This window comes from Cornus florida, unplaced genomic scaffold (genome assembly GCF_030987335.1).
Source record: "Cornus florida cultivar Cherokee Brave unplaced genomic scaffold, ASM3098733v1 CherokeeBrave_3.0.0_Hap2_Chr07, whole genome shotgun sequence".
NCBI classification, from domain to species: Eukaryota; Viridiplantae; Streptophyta; class Magnoliopsida; order Cornales; family Cornaceae; genus Cornus; species Cornus florida.
In genome coordinates this window covers 15,904,239-15,929,017 of record NW_026775577.1, presented here as the reverse complement: position 1 = coordinate 15,929,017, position 24,779 = coordinate 15,904,239, and the positions used below count along the sequence as shown (strand labels likewise).

Genomic DNA, 24,779 nt, shown 5'->3' with positions numbered 1-24,779 from the left:
CAATTTATATATACACAATATGCATCAATATAAACATGAGGCAATATGCATAATAATGTATATGTTGCCAATTTCAATACATTTATAAAATAATATCCAATTTAATTAATCCATTATAATAACTTTAATTGGCAAAGGATAACAAAAGTAAAAGAAATGTCATATTATAAGACTTTTACATCACTGTAGCATAGACATACACATGACCCATATATATATATATATATATATATATATATAACAACCTTTAGATCAACAATATTTATAAAACCATGCATTATTTTCCATCATTACTTTATTGTACAATACCTGGGTTAAACAATAAATATCAATATATAATCATTTGACATATGGACATATATTACTTATATGCGAAATTATAAACATATACTCAAATAGTAAAATTCATACTGTTTAAAATAATTACTATATATCAAATACCAAACAATGGATTTCAGATAAAGTTGACAAATATATATTTAGTATATTCTATACACATCAATATTCTATCTATTTTATTCATATGCATGAAATAGAGTGATAGACTTCAGAACCAATAATATATATACATATATTTATATATAGATATAGATAATACATATATATATACACACACACACACACACACACACAACCAACCGTGTCCAAGGCATGTTCAAATATCATGTCAAGTCAATTTAGGTATCTGGGTAGTGGCAAGTCCAAGTTCTACTCTTTTGAACATGTGACCAAGGTATCAGTCATGCCAATAAAATGTATGCAGCACAATTTCACTTCAAGTAGAACTGAATAAAATGTATGCAGTACAATTTGACTTCAAGTAGAACTGAATCATTGTAGAAATTGCTCATATGAATTTTAGATGTATTTTTTTATGCTCAAACCCAAAATATAATGAACTGTAATAACGGTGTCAATGCTTGGAACGGTGTCCAATAGATACAACCCAATATGCTGGACATAGGAAACAGAAACTTCTGCTTCATGCATGTGTGTACATATATATAAACGTGAGATGCAGAGTAATATAAAATTATTTCATCCACAATATATATCAGTGTCCCTTTTTATCTCAAATAGGTATATAACATACTGTACTAATAATATATACAACCAAGAAATTTCATACGCAATATCAAAAATAAATTTATGCATTAGAGTCCATGTGAGGCTATGATATCGCATGTAAGCAACGATATTAAAGTACATGGTTCTAATGCATAAAAATTTAGTTTAGAAAAACATACCTGCCATATTTAGCAATTTGAATTTGAGATGAATTATATTAGAAACACTCTTCAACCCTCTATCTTTTCCTGTGAAACTGAGATGGTTTCAGACCTTTATTTCACGTATATATAGAGGGCTGGGACCGCCTCCAAAACCTTACCAAAAGGAGACATGTTGGTTCCATTAACCAACACATCCCTCTGTAATTAAATAACTGTTATAAAGTAAACAGTGTTCATATGATACAACGTTATATCTCCTAAATATAGATAATTATAAAGCAATTTAAATAAAAGTTAGGATTAATTATTATAATAAGACCATTGTATTCTTACATTGCATTTTTAGTATTTTTTGTAACGATCCAAACCTGAAGTCCGAATCACTAACCGGGTTCTTATCCGAACCTGAGAACGCCCATGAATAAAACGGTTAACTAAGGCATGTAAATGAATGATATGACTCTAAAACTAATGTAAACTAACCTCAATATATGAGGAGTAGTCCGAACTGAACACTCATTTTACGCAACATACCCTACCCTAACTACTAACTACTAACTATGTAACCGGTTCAAGGATGCCCCTAACTACATAACATCGTAGTATCCTCCAAATTGTTTGGGATAATATGCGAAAATTAAAATTAGGCATTGTTTGTGGTGGGATCTTGAGCTTATTTGCCAGACATGAACTTGATAATTTTAAAAAGACTTGAAGTGGATGGTATTTAATGATCCTTGACAAGTCCATTTTTGGTGTAAAACTTCAAAATGAAGTTCCAAATGTTGATAAACTTTTTTCACATACCAATCTAAATTCAATTTCAGTATTGAGGATCTCAGCTCTTTAATAAGTCTTTTAACACTAATTAGGTTACTAATTAAGTTAATAATGCATAATGAATTAATGAACTTAGTTCTCTGTCCAATTCAATCACATATATAGCCTTATGCCAAGTAAGATTCACGCATGGAGGTATAATTGTATTCATGCATGTATATACCCTTCTAGCACTTGCTAGCTAGTAGCTATTAATTAGAATTGTCACCGTATAGCTATATGACCAAAATACTGTCTCTAAAATCCGAAGCATATGTTAACATATCTCACACACACACACACACACACACACCCGTGTATATATAGCAAGGGTGGAGGTAGGTCAAGCCCACCAAAAATTTTTTTTGACCATATTAATTTTAGCCCAGTTAAAAAAAAATTAAGTAATATAGTATTAGCCCACTCCAAAATTAGTCCACCAATAAAGCCCAAATCAACTCAGTCACTATACTAAAATAAAGGTCCAAGCCAAATAAGTCCAGGACCGGCCCTGACCCAAGGCTCCAAAGGCGGTCGCCTAGGGCTCAAAATTTATAGGCCCATGGATGATGGGTCACCAGAAAACAAAATATTTAGGGCAAATCATTTCAGCCTCCCCAATCGCCTCCATCTCTGTTATCCTTCTCATCTCTGAACTTGCCCCCCCCTCTCTCTCTCTGCATCTGCAAACTACAAGATCTACAAGAATTAGAAGTTCTAAACCCCATATATTTCAGTTTATCTATCTGTCTGCAAGAATCAAAAGTTCAAAACCTATTACCTATATCAAAACCCATATTGGCATATCATTTCAGATTGTTCAAAAAATCAAAACCCATATTTCAGTTTCCATCGCCCGCTTCCCCAGTTCGGGTTCGCCGTTCGCAAGCTTCAGCCGCTGGCCCGCTACCTCTCAACTGTCAAGCTTGCCCCCCCTCTCTGCAACTGCTAAATTGTATGTATGGGTTTTGTTTTAATTTTATTTTATTTTAATTTTATTTTTTATTTTTTTTCTAAATCAACTAATCAAGATCTGTAATTCTTGTTTTGCAAACTAAATCCTATTTGGTGAAATTTTTTATGATCTTTTATATATATATATATATATATTTATATATTACCATATAAAGTAACAAAAATTGTATTGTATTTTGAGGTAATCACCGTAATCTAAATTTTATTTCAGCAAAACAAAATTTATTTATTTCTATTTCTGTTTTTTTTTTTTTTTTGGTCAATTATGTCTACAAGAAAATTTGAATCTGGCCATGAAAAAAGAAAAAAAAAAAATAGAATCTGAATTGGATTAGAAATGTGCAGAGATTGAATCTGAAACAATTTTTATCAACATGCCAAGCTTTTTGAAGATGGAAATCTTTTCAGAACTAAAAAAAAATCATTACAAAGAGCTTGTAAAGCTCTAAAGTTACTTCTTGAAAATTAAAATACTTACAAAAAACATGCTTTTGAGTGAATTGCATAGTGTTGGAAGGGGCTTGCCATGAACTACCTCACACTCTGCTTCCACTAGTAGATTCTCAAATAGGATTCTTAAATTGGTCAAAATAAGAGATAGGGTACTGAGTGGTGAATTGTTCAGAAATAAATTGGTAATTTTTTTTTATTAATTACCCAAATAGGATTTTCTATGCCTTAATCAGTCAATTGTCTAAAGAAACAATGTTAGTTAACTCAAATTGAATTAAACAACAGTTGATTTTGGTTGATATATTTTGATTTAGCCCATCCCATTGAGAAATTCTGTGTAATGCACGAAGGATATAATATTCAATCTTTCTGCCATATTTTTATTTTCAAATTTTGGTTTTTGATTTTCTTTTGTTATTAGAATGCATAATATCAGGATATTGATTTGTTAATTTTGAAGATGATTCCTAAACTGATGTATTGTACTTTGTTATTGGATTAATTTAACATATGAGCTGAGTATAATATGTGCTAATCACACCTCTTTCTACAGAGAGGTGTCCAACATTTTGACTGAAAGCGTAGTTGGGTTGGGTTGATACATGATACAAATAGTTCTTAGAGGTGGTGTTTTAATTGTTATGAGTGAGATTGTGAAACCTTTTCCTCACAACTTGAGTGTTTTCTAATTTGTAGGGTTAGCATGGGGCCTTAACATTCAAGAAGAACAAGGTTCAAGAAACATGCCTCCTCAGTCATCAGGTAACAAACTCTTACTTTTTCTAAAATTTTAATTTGCATTTTTAGCTATTAGTTACGTTTATTTATTCATGTTTTACATACTAATTTTTTGTTTTTGTTTTTGTTTTTGTTTCTACATACATATATATAATATTGATATGATTTGATGCTCTAACAGTTTATTAATGGGAATTAAAGACTTAGAAGTTTAGTTTTCAATTTCAGAATATATGTTTTACAAGTTTATTAACACTGTACTACTTTTCCTCTTTTGTCTTAATAATATAGGTGTCTTTTCTGAAAGAGGAGAGTTGAAGGGAATAGGTGGAATAGGGAAAAAGGTATGTTTTTTTTGCCTAGCTAATTGAACCATATAAATCCCCTTATCGTTGTAGCAGTGATGTTGGTTTTAAAATGACCAATTATGATAGGAAGTCTCTTTTCAATTTATCTTAATCAAATGTATATCTATGCAAGAGGATTACGTGATTCTAGATGACAATTCTAGATGAGGATGTTAATGTCAACGTTATGAGGATGTTGATGTCAACGTTGACTCTAGTGATGACGACTGATGAAGGAAATTTAGAGTTGAAGACATGCTATTGAGCGTAGTGTCTAATTCTTTTAGTTACAAGAATTTTGGTCACTTCACACACGATTTTTTAGTTCCTGGGTGTGTAATATGATTCATCTACTTGGGCTCTCTTCTTTTTTATCTTCTAAACCTTAATTTTATCTGTGAAAAAGAAAAAGAAGACTATATGCAATTTTAATTTAACTTTATCAATTTGAGCATTGACAAAGCTTCTGAAATGTTGAAACTGAAACAGCAAAGAAGAGAGAGTCCACCAATAAGAATTACCCAACTTAGGACAAAATAAGCTCTCTGAGCGTCTTGACTAATATTGGCTTGGGAGACTTCTATAGATATGGACTTGTAGAGAGAAAGATATATGGTTGGGGGCACAAAAGTGTACGACAACTGTGAACCAACGATAGGGTTGTGAGCTTTTGACTTGTTTCATGCATCGGATCTAGGAAGTGTGTAACAATGAAATGGAAAGTTCTGATGCACTCAAAGTTACAGACAGAGACAATAATTAATATTATATATTTGTAACTTGCTTTACTAATCTAATATGATACTACGTATATCATACATACATATATATATATACATACATACATATATATATATATATATATATATATATATATATATGTTTGTAACTTTATACTTAGATATATTTTGATTTAGCCCACCCCATTGAGAAATCCTAGATCCGCCCTTGGATACAGAGGTAGAAATGCAAGTTTCTTTAATCATATATATATCATATATGTGTGTCATACTATGCGTGTACATAGCATAGTGCTGTCAATTGACAACTTATGGAGATGCATGAATTCATATACCGATTTGTTTCATTATCGAGAATCTTCTTTTTTTGGTTTTCTAGTTGTTTATGTTATTAGCATATCTGAATTGTCTCTAAATAGATAAGTTGAATGCATATCTGACTTGTGTATAATGCATTCCTCAATAATCACTAGATTCAAAATCAATTCTACTGAATTCCGTTACATTTTTGAAGATTCCACTAGTCTCAAATGCAAAATGTAGCACTCAACACTTCAATTAATGATGCATATTTACCGGAATAGGGTCCCACATGCTCTCTCTATAGAACCTTGATCCACATGCTCTCAATAACCCTAGTTAAGTTCAATATAACTAGGGTTAAATTGGTATGTAAATAACCGACTCTCAGCTCGGAACGTTGGCGCCATTGTTGAGAAACAGAATCAAGCTTTGATCAAATCAAGGGCTTTCTCTATAGAACTCTCTTTAAATAGATAATGAAACGTTGATGGATATTTTTGTTGTCGTAAATACAGTTTGAGAAATAAATAATGTACGTTCCTTGTCCAAATCAAGCATACATAGCGCATACACACACACACACACATATATTTTCAGTACTTGTCCATATCTCTGAATTGTCCTTGATTTACCGAGTTTTGTTATAGGATTTGGTTTCCCCTTATGGTGTTTATATTCCTTATTCTGTCCTATCCTTATGGTGTTAGGCTTATTAATTATAAATACAGATTTAGGACCATTTTTTCTAATCAAATTAGAATTTCTGAATATTAGCATCTCTGAATTGTCCAGTTGATGGATATTTGAAACTCAAGGATGGCATATCTGAATTATACCTATTTGTTTCATATGCATCTCTGAATTGTCCTTGATTTACCGAGTTGATGGAAGTTTCCTTATATTGATAGGTTTTGTTATAGGATTTGGTTTCCCCTAATGGTGTTTATATTCCTTATTCAGTCCTGTCCTGTCCTTGTGGTGTTAGGCTTATTAATTATAAAGACAGGTTTAGGACCATTTTTTATAATCAAATTAGAATTTCTGAATATTAGCATCTCTTGATGGATATTTGAAACTCGTGGTGTTTTAAAATATACTTTGACATTTGACAATAAAATCATCTAGCAGTGCTTATGAATTCTTCTTTTTGGTTTTCTGAATGGTTGCTTTTGTAGTTGATGTTATTAGCTATCTGAATTGTACAAGTTGACTTGTGCTTCATGCATTAACTCTTGTTGTTTAAACAGAAAAAAAAAATCGTCAAATGTGCGGTGTGTAGACATAAGGGGAGCGTAGACATAAGGGGAGCGATGCGTGGCTGGATCCTGTATATACGAACAATTCTTGTGTGAAACCACTCACACAAGAATCTCTCTATAGGACTCACTTTCTGTAATTTTCACTTTTTATAATTTTCTATCTCTCAAACTCTATTGCGAAAAGATGGTGAGAAGGAAAATTCGTATGCCTAATTACTCCCATATTGCCTGACTTTCTAAAGCTGCTATTCATATATATATATATACAGCATCTGTACCATATGTATCTTATTGAAGAATCATCTAACACATTCTAGCAATTAATCTCATTTTCTAAAAAAAATAAATGAAAAAAAGAATTGTTTATGTTTTCATTTTGCAAAAAAATTCTAATTATTTTGAACTAGAGATATGTTATTATATTAAAATCTGAACTGTCAAAGTCATGTATTCATTGGAGTTGCAAAATGCTTGTGATTTGTGAAGATAATCATAGATAATGTTAGAAGTTCAAGTTAATTTTTCTTTTTCTTTTTTTAGTTCATGTAATATTTAATTAAACCACAAAAAAATTATTTGATAATTTTATACCATTTAATATTTGGTGGACTTGTTCAATTCACACTGTTGTTTGTTAAGATGTGCCAATGGTACGGACTCTAATAGTTTCTCAATCGACCCATTTGTTGTTTGTTAAGATGTGCCAATGGTACGAACTCTAATAGTTTCTCAATCGACCCATTTCTTATTTCAAGCCCATTCCCCCCTTTAATCTATCATGTTATCCTCCTAGTCTTGGTCCAAAAACCCTAATTACAATAGTTGAATGGTGGGTTTAAATTTTCTAGTGTGTTTTTTATTGCAGGATTTGCAACCACGTGTGAATTTGTACACGTGTAACGGTGTAAGGATCATGGTGGTTGTTAGATGATGATGAGGAAAGCTGATAATCTGATGGAATGTTTTGTTTGGGGTTTGTGGGTAAATTGACTTTCTTGCACTTTTAAACTTTGTTAGGATTTTCGGTGCGGACTGCGCTAACTTGATGACAAATCGACTTTAAAATGACAATGAGGGGAGGGCACCAAAGACCAAATCAAATGGGATTCTAGAGAGGAAGGATAATGACTTCCTCAAGAAGTTTGAAGGAAATGGTGAAGCTAAAGACTCTTCCCACCCTCTTTCATTTTTATTTTTTACAGAACACTTCGTAATTCCATCTATTTTGAATAACATATTTTAACCAAGGGCTTTGCCTCTAATTCATTAATTTTTTCTTACTTCATAAAATAAAAGATTAACAATTCAAGTCTTTATAGAGGGCAAAAGTAAATGTACCTATATATATTTATGTTTCCTGTCAAGGTATAAAAAATAAAATACATATTTTAGATCTTGAATAAAATTTGAGACCTAAACATTTCCCGCTAGAGTATATAGGTAAATAATGTTTTTGGTAAATTTCTATTTAAGGTTAGATTTTTTTAAATTTAAACCACCTGAGCAATGCAGAATACCTCAAGAGTAGATGTCTCGATAGCCCCGTGGGTGCTAGGGTTCGACTCTTTGTATCTATCAATCTAACTTCTAACACTTCTTGTCTTGAAAATAAAAATAAAAATACCCCAAGAAACTTGTAGCAATAAGGTAGTTGATAACTTTCCAAAAAATAAAAAATAAGGTAGTTGATAATTCTTAAATTTTGTGAGTCTTAAAGTTTGGTGTAGACAGTAGTAAACTATGGAAATTGCACAAACACCCATTGAGGTTTCGGTCAATACCACGCAGATGTTTGGTTAACGGATTTTTGGACAATAACACTTCCTAAGGTTTCAAAAAAATTCATTGACACCCCCCCCCACACACAAAATGACCATTTAACCCTTTGACTTGTCAATAACCATTAAATTTACCAATATAACCCTTTCTAGCTAATTTTATAGGACAAAAATAACCTATCCATCTCAAGCTAATACCCACACTGGCCGCCACCACACCCACAACCAACACCCTCCCACACTTCCAATAGATTAAAAACTTTCTACAAAATTTGGAAACAAGCAAATAACATGATTGATCTTTTTGCTCTGTGAACAAGATTCTAAATTTTCATTTCAATCTCAACTTTCGTTTTTTTTACTAATTTCGCTCTTGCTATTCGTCGGATCTCTTAACGACGACAACAACTGCTACGTCGTTCGGGTCGCCATCCAACCAACACCGGCCACCCCATCCTCTAGCACGGTGGTTTCCCCCTTCATAAATTGATCCATGGCTCAATCCCAGCACTGGCCGTGCTACATCTGTGCCGCACTAGTTGCACCTACTCCAATGACCGCTTCTACTGCAACATCGGCGACTATGACAGCGGTTTTCAGATGGTAGCGATGTTGGTGGTTCCGGCTATTTGCCATATTTTTCCTTGATTTGATTTTTTTCTTCTCCGATTCAAACTTTTAAGAGTTCTAAGACTGGTTATTTATTTATTTATTTTCCCATACTGCCGCGGCGGTGGAGAGGTGGTGGGTTGAGAACAAACCAATTGGAGGTGTACAGTTTGGGTGGATCAGTGGTTGTAGTGGGTTAAATCGGTGAGTTACATAGAAGATGGGGGTCAGGTAGTGGGTCTGAGGGTGGCAGTGGGTTGTAGTAGCGATGGTGGGGGTTGTGGTTGCGGTGGGTTGTGGTGGCGATGGTAGAGGATGGGCGGTAGGTTGCGGTGGTGATGGTAGGGTTGTATCGATGGTGGGTGTAATACCCCTAGTTTAAAAGGATATTCCTGGGTTTTTTTTTAATTTTATTATTTAACTGCATTTTATTTTATTATGTGTGATTAGTTGAATTAATTGATTAATTTGATTATTTAATAGGAATTATTTGTTTAAGTGTTTTAATTAGTTAATTGACTTAATTGTCTTATTTATATGTTATTTTTTTAAAATTGCTTGATTATTTGAGTTAACTGTTCTAATTATTTATTTGGCTTTAATTTCATTAAATTGTGTTATTTGATTAATTACCTGATAGAATTGTTATTAATTAATTGTTTTCATTTTTGAATTTGCATGTTTATAGTAAGTTAGGTTTACAATTTACATGGGTAGCCGACGTTGATTATAACCTAGGTACCTATGGGCCGAGTTATATCTTTATTGACTTAGGGTTATCAGGATTCACCTATAAATATAAGCAATACGGTGGTTTAGGGTTTTAGAAAACTAAGTCAAATTCTGTAAAAAACAGAGAGACCTTGAGGTACGGAGAACAACTGAATCTTTTGTGAGACAAAATACAGAGAGAACCTTAAAAGATTAAAGGAGGGATTCAAGGAGGAGTTCGGGACTGAATTAGGAGCAGTAGAGGTAGTTTAGCACAACCGACGTTGCCGGATTTGATAGAGACGACGGTTAGAGATTTTAATCTAAAGTCTCAAAGGCAAGTCTCTGTTTTTCTCTATCCCTTTAATCTGTGTTCTGTGCATGCTTAGGAAGACTCCAGGGATTAAACTAAGTTTTAATTACATCTTTTAAACATGTTTAATCAGAATATTGAAGCATTGAATAAATTCGGTTCCAATTGTTTTAACAGTTCAGTGTTGAATCTTATCATCATTGCTTTAAAAGTTGATGTTTAATTAAATTCTAAGTTGTATAATTCTACCTTGTGGTCAATCTGGGATGAGGATGGAACCTTAATACATGTAATTTAACTATATTCAGTGTCTAGAAACCACCGGAGTCGGATAAGACAAGCAGTACAGGGGAAACGGCTCTTAAGGGTGAGAGAGACGACTCTCAAAAGGAGGGAGCCGCCTCCCACAAAGCTAGAGCGGGCTCTCTAGGGTTGAGAGCCGGCTCTCAACAGCCTAGAGCCGGCTCCCAAGGGTGGGGAGCCGGCTCCCCTTGAATGGAGAAGGCTCTCCAAGTTTTAGAGCCTTCTCTCTCTTTTGTTTTTGCGCGTACTGAGTTTTAATGGACTGTTTGGCTGAGACTGAGTTTCTGAAACTGTTTCAAGGCTACTGAATGATGTAATACACTGCTTAAGACTTGTATATGAATTGAGAAGCAAGCTTATATCCAGGAATTTGGGATGGAATTAGCCTAGGTTTCAAAATAAACCTGTATGGGGTAAGGTTTGACATAAATTAGTAATTACTAATTGTTTTAGTAAGTTGGTTTCTCTGCATGTCTTGGAATTATAAATCATGTTTTGCAGCTGTGTTATAAGCATATTGTTGTTTAATAATATGCATGCTTAGTGGGGATTAACTGATGACTAAATCTGTTATAAATTGTATCTATTATGACACTGTTCGGAGGAGTTAAGTGTATAGTTTGATTTTGCCATATTAATGGACGGTAATTGCGATTTAAATTCTTATATTGGATGCATAAATTGGTTATATATATGTTAAACTGTATTTATGCTTGTTCTGGGAATGGTTGATGACTATTCAACACTGTATTATCAACCGAATTAACTGAAGGATGGTATGTACTGGTATGGGACGGTGACATACTAGATATGGACTAGATTAAATACTAAGTCCTATCTAACATGGATTAATCATATAGGTTAAGTCCATCACCTACTTATGTCATATCAATTGAGAATTGAATGACCTACTATGGTTTCAGGATGGATTGGTTATACATATATCAGACCACTACACAAATGGATGGTATTTTGTAATAGGAGGAGTACGGACTTTATATATATATTATATGGTGCTGTGGTATGAGCTTGAGTCTCATAACCATGGTTAGGGCGCGTATATCACCTAGGATGGATAACTGGACATAGGTGTTGTTCCCTGGTAGGTCTAGGTACTCATGCCCACCCTAGGGTGCGTATTCGCATGTTGCCTTCTATTCAGGCTGAGACAAACCTACTGGACTAGTGAGCGTCTTATAGTGTGTACAATATACATATATGGACTACTCTAGATATTGTTGAGTCTTCCTAGGATGTATCTGCGTATCGGATTACTGTTTGGATTGTAGTAAAGCAGTACTTGCATGTGGGCCTGACCCACTTCTTTATTTTTCAGGTGCTCGTCAGTTCCAGGGTTAGAGTTTGGACGTGCAGAGCAGATACAGCTATTCATTCCTCCGATTATGTAAGAATCTTCTCTATGTTAGCTTTGGATTTTATTTTTATTATTATTTCAGTATCTTTTGGAGAATTTTAATAAGGGGTTCAATGGATGGATTCCCGAGTTGTAAACCTATAGAGTTTGGGATTTAACAGTTTTCAATAATTATATTATTTTAAGGATTTTAAATTAGCATTATTTCAGCTTATTATTATTATTATTATTTATTTCATCTTGTATTCTGTGTTCGGTTACATATTAATTGTTTGGTATCCCTCGGGTTTTGGGCCTGGGCCTGATCAACCCGTGTCTCGGATCCGAGGGGTATCACAATGGGTTGTGGTGGTGATGGTGGGGGTTGTGATCGCCATGGTGAGGGTTGTGGCGGCAGGGGGATTGTGGTGGCGGTGGTGGGGGGTTTTGGTGGTGATGGTGGGGGTTGTGGCTACTGTTTTATGGTTGTCTGAAATTAGGATTAGTTCATTTTAGGTTAAATGTATTGTAAATTTTTAAGGGAGGGCTAGTTTGGTCATTTCATATGGTTGATGTTTTTTATATAAATTAATTTGAATTAGAAGTTCAGGGGCATTTATGACATTTCAAATGAGAGGGGGTGTCATTGAAATTTTTTGAAACCTCAAGGGGTGTCATTGCCAAAAACTCATTGACCAACATTTGAGTGGCACTGACCAAAACCTCTGCGGGTGTCAGTGCAATTTACCTTATAAGCTAACCAGAGTGGCACTGACCAAAACCTCTGCGGGTGTCAATACAATTTACCTTATAAGCTAACCAGAATTCCTTGAGCGCCTAGAGCGGACTAAACCCCTTGTTCTATGCAATTGGCCCCTTGAGTGACACCCCTAAAAGCATTTCCAGTGGGTAAAGGTTTATAATAAGTTAATAACCCGGGTATTATACCTCCAAGGCTTTTAATAGTTAAATATGGTGGTGGGACCCACCTAAGGATGGCAACGAGGGCGGGTTTGGGCGGTTGTACCCTCTCCCGTATCTAAAACCATTTAAAAACCCCACCCTCGTCCACGCCCAAAACCACAAAAATGGGGGGACTTTCCACCCCATCCATGCCCCCGTTTAACATCTTTACTCTCGCGAATACCAGCCCTGCCCCGTTTAAGACCAAAAATTCTCTTCCATTTATTTATTTATTTTATTTATTTATTTATCAACTAAAATTATAGAATTATTGAAAAGATTTATAAAAAAAAAAAAAAAAAGACAATAAATAGTTTAACATAAAATTCAACGTTAAAAATATTTTAAATGGTCGCGCATGCTACTTGTTCAATATTTTTAGATTTTGTTGCAAAACAAACTATCTCAATATATATACTAATGAAATAAGGGTACTAATGCAAAATATATATATATATATATATATATATATACACACACACACACACACACACACACAAATGAAATAAAGGTATTTAAATAATTTATCTATCTAAACGGGGTAGGGCAACCTCCCCCCGCCCCCGCATCAAACCCGCGCGGGTTTTTAATACATCAAACCATCCTCGCCTAATTAAGCTAAACGGTTCCCTAAAACAGCCAAAATCGGGGTGAGGCGGGGCAGGTACTCGTGGGGGCGGGGCAAATTGCTATCGCTAGACCCACCGGATAGATGATCCAACAGTTAAGAGAGTAAGACTTTCTCAGCCATAGTTGTGTTATTTAGCAATTTTGGGTCAAATTCGGCGAGTCTTGCTCCAATGGACTCGTTGAATTGGACCCAATTTTTTGGGGTCGCGAAATTAAAAAATGGTGACCTGGTTGCCAATCGTGGGCCTGCTATGTGAAACCACTTCCAATTTTTATTTTTTATTTTTTAAAAGACCCAACATTGTTTAAAAGCTTAAGCTTTAAGGGTCCGTTTAACTGAAAAATATGCCAAATTTTTTGTCCTCTAAGAATTTTTTTTCGGTTTCTTTTTTCCCTTGAAATATATTGAGATTAAAGAGTCATAGCACCCAAAGATTAATTTTATTTTTTTAAAAAAAAATTTTTTTGAATTTTTTTAATTTCATAATGGATATTATATTATTTAATTTCAATTTAATAACCCTAGGAAAAAGGAAAAAATAAAAATAAAAATAAAAAATTATTATTTTTGGAAAGTCGAAAACACACAAATGGAGCACAAGTGATAGTTAAAATTTAGAGAGGCCAAAATACTATCACTTGTGCTCCATTTGTGTATTTTGGCCTCTCTAAATTTTGATTTGTAACATACCCTGCCTTAACTACTAACTATGTAACCGGCTCGAGGATGCCCCTAACTACACAACATCGTAGTCGTTAGCATGTAAGTAAGTATTGTATTTTTCTACATTCTGTATATAGTGTTTTTTTATTTTTTTATACCCACCTTAAATTATGAGTAAAGTACAGAGACACCCCCTGAGGTTTGGGATAAGGACAAGCAGATGAAAGTTTGTCTATTTTTGGACAACCACACCCCTATGTGAAATTTGTCATCCAAACAAAGCTTTAAACCATGTGAAAAGTCCATATTACCCTTCACTATTTTATTAATTTTAATTATAAGCTATCAAAATACTTAGATGACAAAATTACCCTTTTCACACACACATATATATAAAGGGTTTTTCAGTGGATCTCTCTCTCTATATATAAAGGGTTTTTCAATGGGATTGTTGTTGCTGTTCTTTGAAGATTTAATGATTGATGATGAAGGGTTGGGTGATGGAAGGCTATCATAGAGACACAATTCATAAATCCGTGTGTATACCAAACCAAAGTGGTTAAAGGTATACCAGTTACCAAATCACAAATATACAAATCTACACACACACACACACACACACACACACACACACACACATATATATACATTGTTCGAAACCCTGACCCAGTATTTTTTACCTTTAATTGACCCTTTATTCCATCCCAAATCAAAGTCAAACTATGGGGTTTTCATTCCAATCTTTTCAAAAAAAATCTCGAGGTCGTCAACTCGGTCTTTGAATTGTATCAAATGTTGGCCCTGAAGCAGTGCGATAGAGAATGCGTTGTTCGCGGTGAAGGAGATGAAGCTGAAAATAGTGATGAAACTTTAGCACGGAAATTACAGAAAACTTCAGGATCACTACTGGAATTCGAAATTGCAGGCTCTTCAGGAAACTTTTCAACTGGTTTAGCACATTGCTTCCCTTCAAGCTCAAAGCTATTACCATGAATTTCGTTTTCCTCTTGATTGATTATGTTCTCAGTAGAACAGCCTCCTACATTATATGCAATATAACCCATTTAAATACCAAAAGCTCAAAACCAAAAGTCTCTTGATCTCCTCCGTCTTGGCCACCACAATCCGCCATTTTCGACAGACAATATATATTGTGTGGGGTTAAGTGTAAAAAAAACCCCAGATATATAGGGTTTGTGCAAAACTAGTCCCTACTTTTTGAAAATGTGCTTGTTAGTCCATGAAATTCAAAAAAGGTGCAAATAAGCCCCTCTGACCACTTTTTGACAAAAACTAAATATGAAAATCCTATTTTACCCTTTTAATTCCCATTTTGCTTCTCACGCATATGTGTATTAAGATTGGCAATGCCTATTTTTACGGGATAAACCCGTTTCCATTATCAGTCAAATCTCACACATATATACTCTATAGTCTATATATTTCTCACTCTGTCTCTCACTCCTGTTCATGATTTTAGGGCCTCTGTTCATCCTCAACTGCCTCGACGGAGATTTGATTCCACCGCTCACCCATATCTTAGTATTAAATCCAGAAAGCATTGCTCTATATATAAAACGAGTGTGTATTTATTTGATTCCACCGTTCATCCATATCCTAGACAGATGGGAACCAATGCTTTCTTTAGCTAGCAAGGAATCAATTTTGTTTACCTCTCTTTTTCATCCACAAGCCTTAAACCAGTTTATACTTTAGGCAATAGTAACCAAATCTTCGTTTGGACGAAAAGAGCAATACTTTAAAGATGTAAACAACATTAAAGTAAAGTTATTGAAAATGTAAACAACATTAAAGTAGGCATTCAATGATGCCTTTAATCATATTCACCCCCACATACTTAATTCAGAACCCAAGTTATTAATTCACTTTTCTCTGTAAATGATTCAAGAATTCTCTTTTAGACCAAATGTGCAACGTACTCTTGAATCACCAAGTACAGGTACACCACTATCTCCAAAAATCATCATGGCCGTGGTCACCACCGTCGTGAGCCACTAATCATGAACCTGCCGTCACCGTGAACCACTTTACCGACGTGATTAAACCTGAAATTCACCGCGAACCAACCTCGCCGCTATTGTCAAAGTTACAGCGATATCGCTTCAGATCTACTCGCACCAACAACAGGGGCGCGTCACGTTCACGCGTCGCCCTCAATATCACGCACGTATCGCCATCTGCCGCTACTCTCTGCTATTCTTGTAATACCCCTAATTTTAAAAGGATAGTCTTGGTATTTTAATTATTGTTTTCTTGTATTTTGTGTGCCTATTTGTTTATTTGATTAAGTGTTTAATTGTTTTACTTCTTTAATTGTTGAATTATCTTATTTAAGTGAATTGTTTTAATTTAATGGAATTGTTTATTTAATTGACTTATTTGAATTAACTGTCTTAATTTAATTATTTGTCTATTTTATATGCTTAGATGGATATTTAATTATTGAATTGTTTTACTTATATTAAGTTATGGTTTTATTTTTATGATTCACATTAGCCGCCGTAGACTTATGTTGTTTTATGGGCCGACTGGGATGGATATTGGAGCTTAGCCTCTAAGTATACATGAACTAGGGTTATTGTTATAAGCCTATAAATATACACATTACGGTGGTTTAGGGTTTTAGAAAACATAAGCATAATTCACGTATCAAAGCTACAAAGAGATACAGAGTGAGGTTTTGAGAGAACAGAGCACGTTCGGTGTGCGATTCGATTGAGGCTTCAAGGTCGGACCTAGGAGAAGGGAAGAGCAGAAGTAAGAGGAGGATAGATAGTAGTTCAGTGTTGCCGGACCAGTGGACACGACGCCGAGATTTCAAAACTGAAATCACAGGCAAGTTCTTTTCTTCCTCCTTCCCTCTGGCTTGTGTTCTGTGCACCTAGATAGTCTCTAAGGTTTAATTAATCATTAACTGAGTTTTACATGTATATTAGATGCCATATTGATGATATATATGTGTTGAAATCTGTTAAATTATGGTTTGTGCATGTCTGATTTCAGTTGTATTCTTAAAGCATACTTGGTCTGTAGAACTTGTAATTTTTGTATTTAATTTCAACTGCTGTAAACACACCATGGGGATTATACTGGACACAGTTGGGACCCTTAGAAATAGTTTAAAACCAAATAGACAGGTTGGGAGCGACCGGAGATGAAACAAAAGGTCGCAGAAGTTGCAGAGGTTGAAGACGGCTCTCAGAGGAGGTGAGAGCAGGTTCCATAGAAGTGGGAGCCGGCTCCCACACATGTAGAGCCGGCTCCAAGGTCCTTGGAGCCGGCTCCAGGCTAATTGGATCCTGCTCCCAAAGTCTTGGAGCAGGCTTTCTCTCAAATTTGCTTCCTAATGTTTTTTTTTATGCACTGTTTTGAACTGTGCAATGATTGAACTATTCTAATGGTTCTGGGATTTCACAGAGGGACTAGGAAGTTGGTTTAGGGTGTCATTATGATCTTAAATTAATTTAGGATGACCTCTAAGTGAATGGGATAAATAGTAAAGAATTAACAAACCTCCTATGCTGTTAATGGATGGAAGATAGACTAATTGCTTAACTAAATTTTAGCAAGTTAATGGGATTTAACATGTTATAAAACTGATTTTAAATGCATGATAGGGTCATGTATTTATTAGTTTTGACCTATGCATGTTTTGGACTTTGGTTGCTAAGCTACTGTTCATAATTCTGTAGTTTACTTGGTTGTTTTAAACTAGATTATACTTTGGATTTAATTGCTGTAATATCACACACTATTTTGCAATTATCGGGACTTTGGATTTGGACTGGATAATGGTTTTGGAATTTAATTGTTGGAATATAAAATCTTTTTTTGCAATTAGCTGAATTGTGGTTTAGATTTAAATTGCTAGAATATTAACTATCTTTCTACAATTATTTGAATAATGATTTGGATTGTAAATTACTTAACTATTATTTATGTGTTGTAATTTACATGGATATGAAGGATTGTATGCATCGGTATGGGACGGTGGCATACTAGGGATGGTTTAGCTCAAAACGCTAACCTAACCTACCGGATTAAATGAATGGATTGTAAAATATTGAATCCTATTTGTGTTTGAGTCAGATCAACTGACGAAGTTGAGTGACTCCCTGGATTAATTGGTTGTTGTTAAGTCATATTAGCTGAATAAGTTGAATGTCTAACTGAACTGTGTTTCGTATGTCACCTCAATGAATAATGGAATGACATACTCTGGATTTGGACAGACTTTAGATATATGATTATAGTACCACGAGATGAGCTTGAGTCTCGGGCTCGTTGGTTAGAGTGCGTATATGCAGTGGATGCGTAGCTGGAAATAGTAGATTGAGGTGTACCCTGTTAGGTCTAGGTACTCATGCCCACCTTTGGGTGCGTTTTCGCATGTTGCCTTTTATTCAGGTTGAGACCCCTAGTATAGTCCAGTGAATATCCCTTAGTGTGGATATATATATATATATATATATATATATATATATATATATATATATGTATGGATTAAATAGATATTGTGAGGTGTCTAGGGTGTATCTGCGTATCGGGTCACTGTATGGATTGCAGTTAGATTAGAACTTGTTCGTGGGCCTGATCTACTCTTTTATTCTTTTCAGGTACAAGACGGTTCCAACTTTAGAGTTTAATCGTGCTGATTGAGGACAGATTCTCATTCATCGGATTACGTAGGACTTCTCTTTATGATCTAGCTTAGTTTTATATTTTTAGTTCAGTTGACATTTTATTTAGGGGTCCATTAGATGGATTCTCAAGTTGTACTCATGGAGATTTTGGATTTGGAGTATTATTATTCAGTTTTAATTTGGAGGATTTGATATTGGATATTTTTGATAGCTGGATTCTATTTCTTATTTCATTTAATATTCTGTGTTCGCTTTAAAATATTTTAATTGTTTAATATTTCCCTCGGTTTGGGCCTAGGTCTGGGCCTGATCAACCCGTGTCTCAGATTCGAGGGGTATCACAATTCTCGCCCTCAGTTCCGCTGCGACTATTCACACCACTCCAGAACCCTATTCATCTTCCAAGAAAACCTTTTCTTTGACGGCGCTGGCTCCGAGCTCTCCTCCATACCGCCAACTCGCTTACAGATCTAAGATCCTCCAAGAACTGTCCTTCACCGTCCTCATCTCTGCCGGACTCTTGCATCGCCATTTCTCTTTACCGTTCTCATAAATAGGAAAGATAGTCAGTGAAAGAAAGAGAGAGAGAGAGAGTTGATAAGTGTGAGATTTAAGGGGAAACGGGTTTAACCCGCAGAAATGGGCAATATCCAATATAAGAATTTTTTTACACAATTTGGACAAAAGGGTCATTTTACATGACCTGTATTTATAATCATTAATTTATTTAACTGAAGTGAGGGTATTATCGTTATTTTACACCACCCAGGGACCTATTTGCATCAAATTGATAATATAGGGGGATTTTTACCACACAGGGACTGATATGCACTATATCGATAGTAGAGGGGTTTTTTGCACTTAACCCATATTGTGTACCTGTGTATGCATTTAAATTTAGATGGGTTTTACCTAATAACCCATTTAAATTTGAATTTATCAGATGGGTTTTTTTTGATAACCTATTTAAATTTATTTGATTCAAGGTATTAAGTCAATTGTATTTATCAATTTTATATCAAAGAGTAATAAAAGTCAATTCACCATTATCAAGGTATTTTTGTCCATTTATCAAACTTGAGGAGGTGTGATTGTCCAATAATAGAATAACTTTGGTCTATTTATCTTTAAGTCAAACTTCAAGCGATGTTGGTGTACGCTTAATTTAATTTAATTTTTTTCAATTTTTTTCAACTTGACAAAAGCCGTTTAAAAGGAGTAGTTTTCATTTTTTCACCATTGGGTAGGTTGTCTCTCTACACATAGACACGTGCCTGCAGGGATGCATAGGATTGTTAAAATATATAAAAGAAATAAAAAAAAAAAAGAAAAGAAAAAAAGATTCGAAATATTTAAAGTCTAATAATTGATGTCTCCTACCAACTAAGTGCAAAAAGAGACAGAAAATAATGGTTGCATAATGGGTACATTGTTTGTGGTATACTCCCCTGACTACATAACCGATTCGAGATGCCCCTAACTACACAACATCGTAGTAGCCTCTAAATTGTTTGGGAATAGTATGCGAAAATTAAAATTAAGCATTGTTTGTGGTGGGGCGTCGAGTTTATTTGCCAAAACATGAACTTGATAATTTCAGAAAGACTTGAAGTGGATGGTATTTAATGATCCTTGACAAGTCCATTAGAAATTGTTATAACAAAGTTTGGTGTAAAACTTCAAAATGAAGTCCCAAATGTTGATAAAACTTTTTTCAAATACCAATCTAGATTCAATTTCAGTATTGAGGATCTCAGATATTTAATAAGTCTTTTAATACTAATTAGGTTAGTAAGTTAATAATGCATAATGAATTAATGAAGTTAGTTCTCTGACCAATTCAATCACACATATATAACCTTATGCCAAGTAAGATTCATGCATGCTGATATAATTGTATTGAAAGCAAAATCAAGAATAGAACCCCCTTGCACCTGCTAGCTATTAAAAAAATAATTATAATTATCACCCTATAGCTATATGACCAAAATACTCTCTGAAGTCCGAAGCATGTGTTAACATCTCTCTGTCTCTCTCTCTCTCTCACACACACACACTCACACACACACACGTGTATATACACACATATTTACATAATGAATATACAATTAAACATTACAAATGACAAAGAAAAAAAAAAAAAACCTTCTAGCACTTGTTAGATATAAAGAAATAAATAGAATTATAAATCTACATGGCCAAATTAGTCCTAAACTTCTACCACTTGCAAAATAAATAGAATTATAAACCTATAGGTCCAAGATCTGAAGCATATGTTAACATCACAAACCCACATATGTGTATGCATATTATACTTAGTATACACTAATACACACATTTCTACCTATACATGAATATACAATTAAACATGACAAATAACAAGCCCTATACTTCACTTCAGTAAAGATGGACATCGTACGGCACGTAAGGCCACATCTCGGCTTTCTTCACCGTCCGATGCCTGACACATTGCAAGACCTTGTTTGGATCCATGCAAGGGCGGATGTAGGGGTGGGTTTTAGTAGGCTTGAGCCCACCCAAAAAGAAAAATTTTACTACACTAATTTTAGCCAACCAAAAAAAAAAAAAAAAAAATTATAAATAATATTAGCCCACCCAATCAGACTCAAATCAACTCAGCCACCATACTAAAATAAAGGTCCAAGTCAAATAAGCCTAGGGTCGGCCCTGACCTAAGACGACAAAGACAATCACTTAGGGCCTCAAAATTTATGGACTCATGAATGATGGCGCACCAGAAAAAAAAAAAAAAAAAATTAGAGCAAATTGTTTCAACCAACTAGTCAAATGGTCAAAACTCCAAACACGTTACTATATTAGAATCAAATCAGCCAAACCTGTAACTCCAGAACCAAACCAGCTTTTTGACCACTAAATTTGACCATTTGACTAGTTGGTTGTTTTGCCCGTATATATATATATTAGGGCAAATCATTTCAGCCTCCCCAATCGCCTCAATCTCTATTCTCGTTCTCAACTCTGAACTTGCCCCCTCTCTCTCTCCGCGTAACTACAAACTTCAAAATCAACAAGAATCAGAAGTTCAAAACCCATATATTTTGTTTATCTATCTGTCTGCAAGAATCAAAAGTTCAAAACCTATTACCTATATCAAAACCCATATCGACATATCATTTCAGATTGTTCCAAAAATCAAAACCCATATCTTTCAGTTTCCATCGCCCGTTGCCCCAGTTTGGGTTTGTCGTTCGCAAGCTTCAGCCGCTGGCCCGCTATCTCTCAACTCTCAAGCTTGCCCTCCTCTCTCTTTGCAACTGCTAAATTGTATGTATGGGTCTTGTTTTAATTTTTGAATAAGAAACAAATTAAATCCTTGATTTTAATCTTATCATGAATTGCCCCTAGGAGCATAGCAGCGTTAGTAGGGATTCGGGATGTAAATTCTTGAGGTCTTACTTTCGAACCGCACTTCTGACTTGAATGGTGTGTATTGTGGGGTCGATACATGTGCTCTAAGACCAAAAAAAAACTTGTCATGAATTGTTCAAGGCAAAAATGAACATAACCATAAGAACCAACTTTGTACTGTGTGTTACCTATTATCTTGGTTTACATAAACGGTGAATGGTTCAAAATATCTTGTACATTGGTTAGCAATTAAATCCGAGAGCTATCTACTAGGAAAGATTCAAAAGTCTAAAGTTATCTATCCCAATGTAGTAACTTTCCAACTATATTCTCTCTACTATTTGCATTTAAGTAACCAAATTCCATTAAGGTGCAGAACATTAAGGAGTTTTTAACATTCCACAATGATAAATCTTCCTATTATAATCATCCTTAATGAAACTCAACCTTCATGGTGGCTTGGTGATCGGATTTTACATGCCTAAGACGTGTTGTGAGCACCACTGTATTCTTCCTATTGGGAAGGGTAATCTCATATATGTTTTTTAACGCTGATAAGAAATTCCGTCCGTCCTTTAATGTATCATTTAATAAAAAATATAGTTGATACTATAACATTTTCTCTGCAATGTGATGGGGCTTAAGGGTAAGCCTTGCCATCACCTGACATTACGTGTGTAGTTACTGTACGCGTTTCGCACATAGTCGGGTAGGGCTTTCCTGTCGTACACCCCAGGGGCGTAAAGGTGTGCCACTACATCGTACGGCACATAAGGCCACATCTCGGCTTTCTTCCCCGTTCGATGATGCCTGACACGTTGCAAAACCTTTTTTGGGTCCACGTACCTAATCACCGTAAGCTTGTGCTGCTTTGGCTCCATCGTTGCTTGTGTCACCCCTTTTATGCCTTCCACTGATTTCCTCACCCCTCCCCTTACACCCTTCACAATCAATCTTCACCTTTATCTTTAAAATCCAATCATAACATCACAAAACACTTAAAAACCCATGATATACCCATATAACACAAACACATATATTACGCATATATATATAGGTATATATAATGATAAAATTTCAAAGTTATATAATTGAGCATAATAAAAATTACAACTAATTATTCAGCCCTTTCCACCCTCGTAGCTTCGTCCTGGTCACAAAGATTGATTCAAATGGGATTCTAAAGGATAATAAATTGCTTAAGTGAGTTTACCTTTGTTGGTTTTGTTATTTATTTTTGGGTAATTTACACAAACGTCCTCTATGATTTGCCATAATTATAGGGACCTCCCATCGGGTTTGGAAAATTACTCGGACCTCCCTTAATTTTGAAAATATCCTACACGGACCTCCCTTTTGTTAGAGTCAACGACAGTCAAGGACGAAAATTGATGACGTCATCTACCATTTTTACTAAAATCTCTAAAATGCTTTTATCTATATAATTTTATATTATATTTAAATAATATATATATATATATATATATATATATATATATATATATATATATAAACCAGAATATATATCTCTCCTCACTTTTTCTCTCTAAATTATTCAACCGGCGACAGAGAAAACTTCCAACTATGAGTTTCGGCGAAGGAAGTGATCAGATTCCAATGAAAAAGAAAACTTGAAGTTAGGGTTCGACCCATAAAGAATTTATATGCCCTTTATATCATCAAACTTCAAATCCACCTTTTTATCACTGGGTTTCAAGCTAGGGTACGTAACTGCCTCGACCTATAAAGGATCTGGGTTGATTTTCCCACACCGTCTCTTCTTTTTTGTCATTTTTCCCTCTCTCTCCCTCTATCTTATTCTGTTTTTCCTCTCTCCTGGTTTCGATTCATTGGTGTTCCTTTACTCTCTCCAATTCTCAAATATATTTATGGGTAGTGGTCATCTCGGTTAATATTTAAATTGAGATTGGTTACTAAATCTCTAGCCTGGTATTTATTATTTTATTTTATTTTTCTGTTTGTGTTTAGATTTCTTTATATATGTACCAAACGAGGGATACATCAATTAATTAACCAAGAGCCAAAATTTTAAATTATAATTTTTTTTTTTTGGGATGAGTAAATCATTGTATATAAAGAGATAATAAGGCTTTAAGCCAGGTAGTCAAGCCAACAAAAACTGCATAAACAGACCTCTGTAGATGACAATCAACAATAACAACAACAATCAAAATCAAGGTAGAAGGCTAGAATGAGAGAGAAGAAAGAGAACCAAGAACCGATGATGAATAGGAAGAGGGAATGAACTAGAACCGAAACCATGGTTGGAGAAAGAGAGAAAAAAAAATAGACCGATGAAAAACAAGAATACCAACAACAACTCTCTCTTTCTAAACATCCCTTATTTGAAGCATCAAAGGGAAAGAGAAAGATGGGGAAATAGAGAGAGAAATTATATATATATATATATATATATATATATATATATATATAATATAGTCTTGGGGCGAGGAATTAGAATAGCTGACATGGAGAGAAAAGGAAAGGTATAGAGAGAGAAAATATATAATTAA

At 34.6% G+C, this 24,779-nt stretch overlaps 1 protein-coding gene across 1 annotated transcript; it reads left to right on the top strand.

Annotated features, from left to right (window-relative positions):
- Positions 1-2,201: 2,201 nt before the first annotated feature.
- On the top strand, positions 2,202-5,351 carry LOC132316317 (uncharacterized). The gene is made up of 4 exons (XM_059814813.1): positions 2,202-2,207; positions 2,664-3,006; positions 4,176-4,241; positions 4,509-5,351. Exons 1-4 carry the CDS (start codon positions 2,202-2,204, stop codon positions 4,586-4,588), a joined length of 495 nt encoding a protein of 164 aa, XP_059670796.1. The 3' UTR covers positions 4,589-5,351.
- Positions 5,352-24,779: the final 19,428 nt, after the last annotated feature.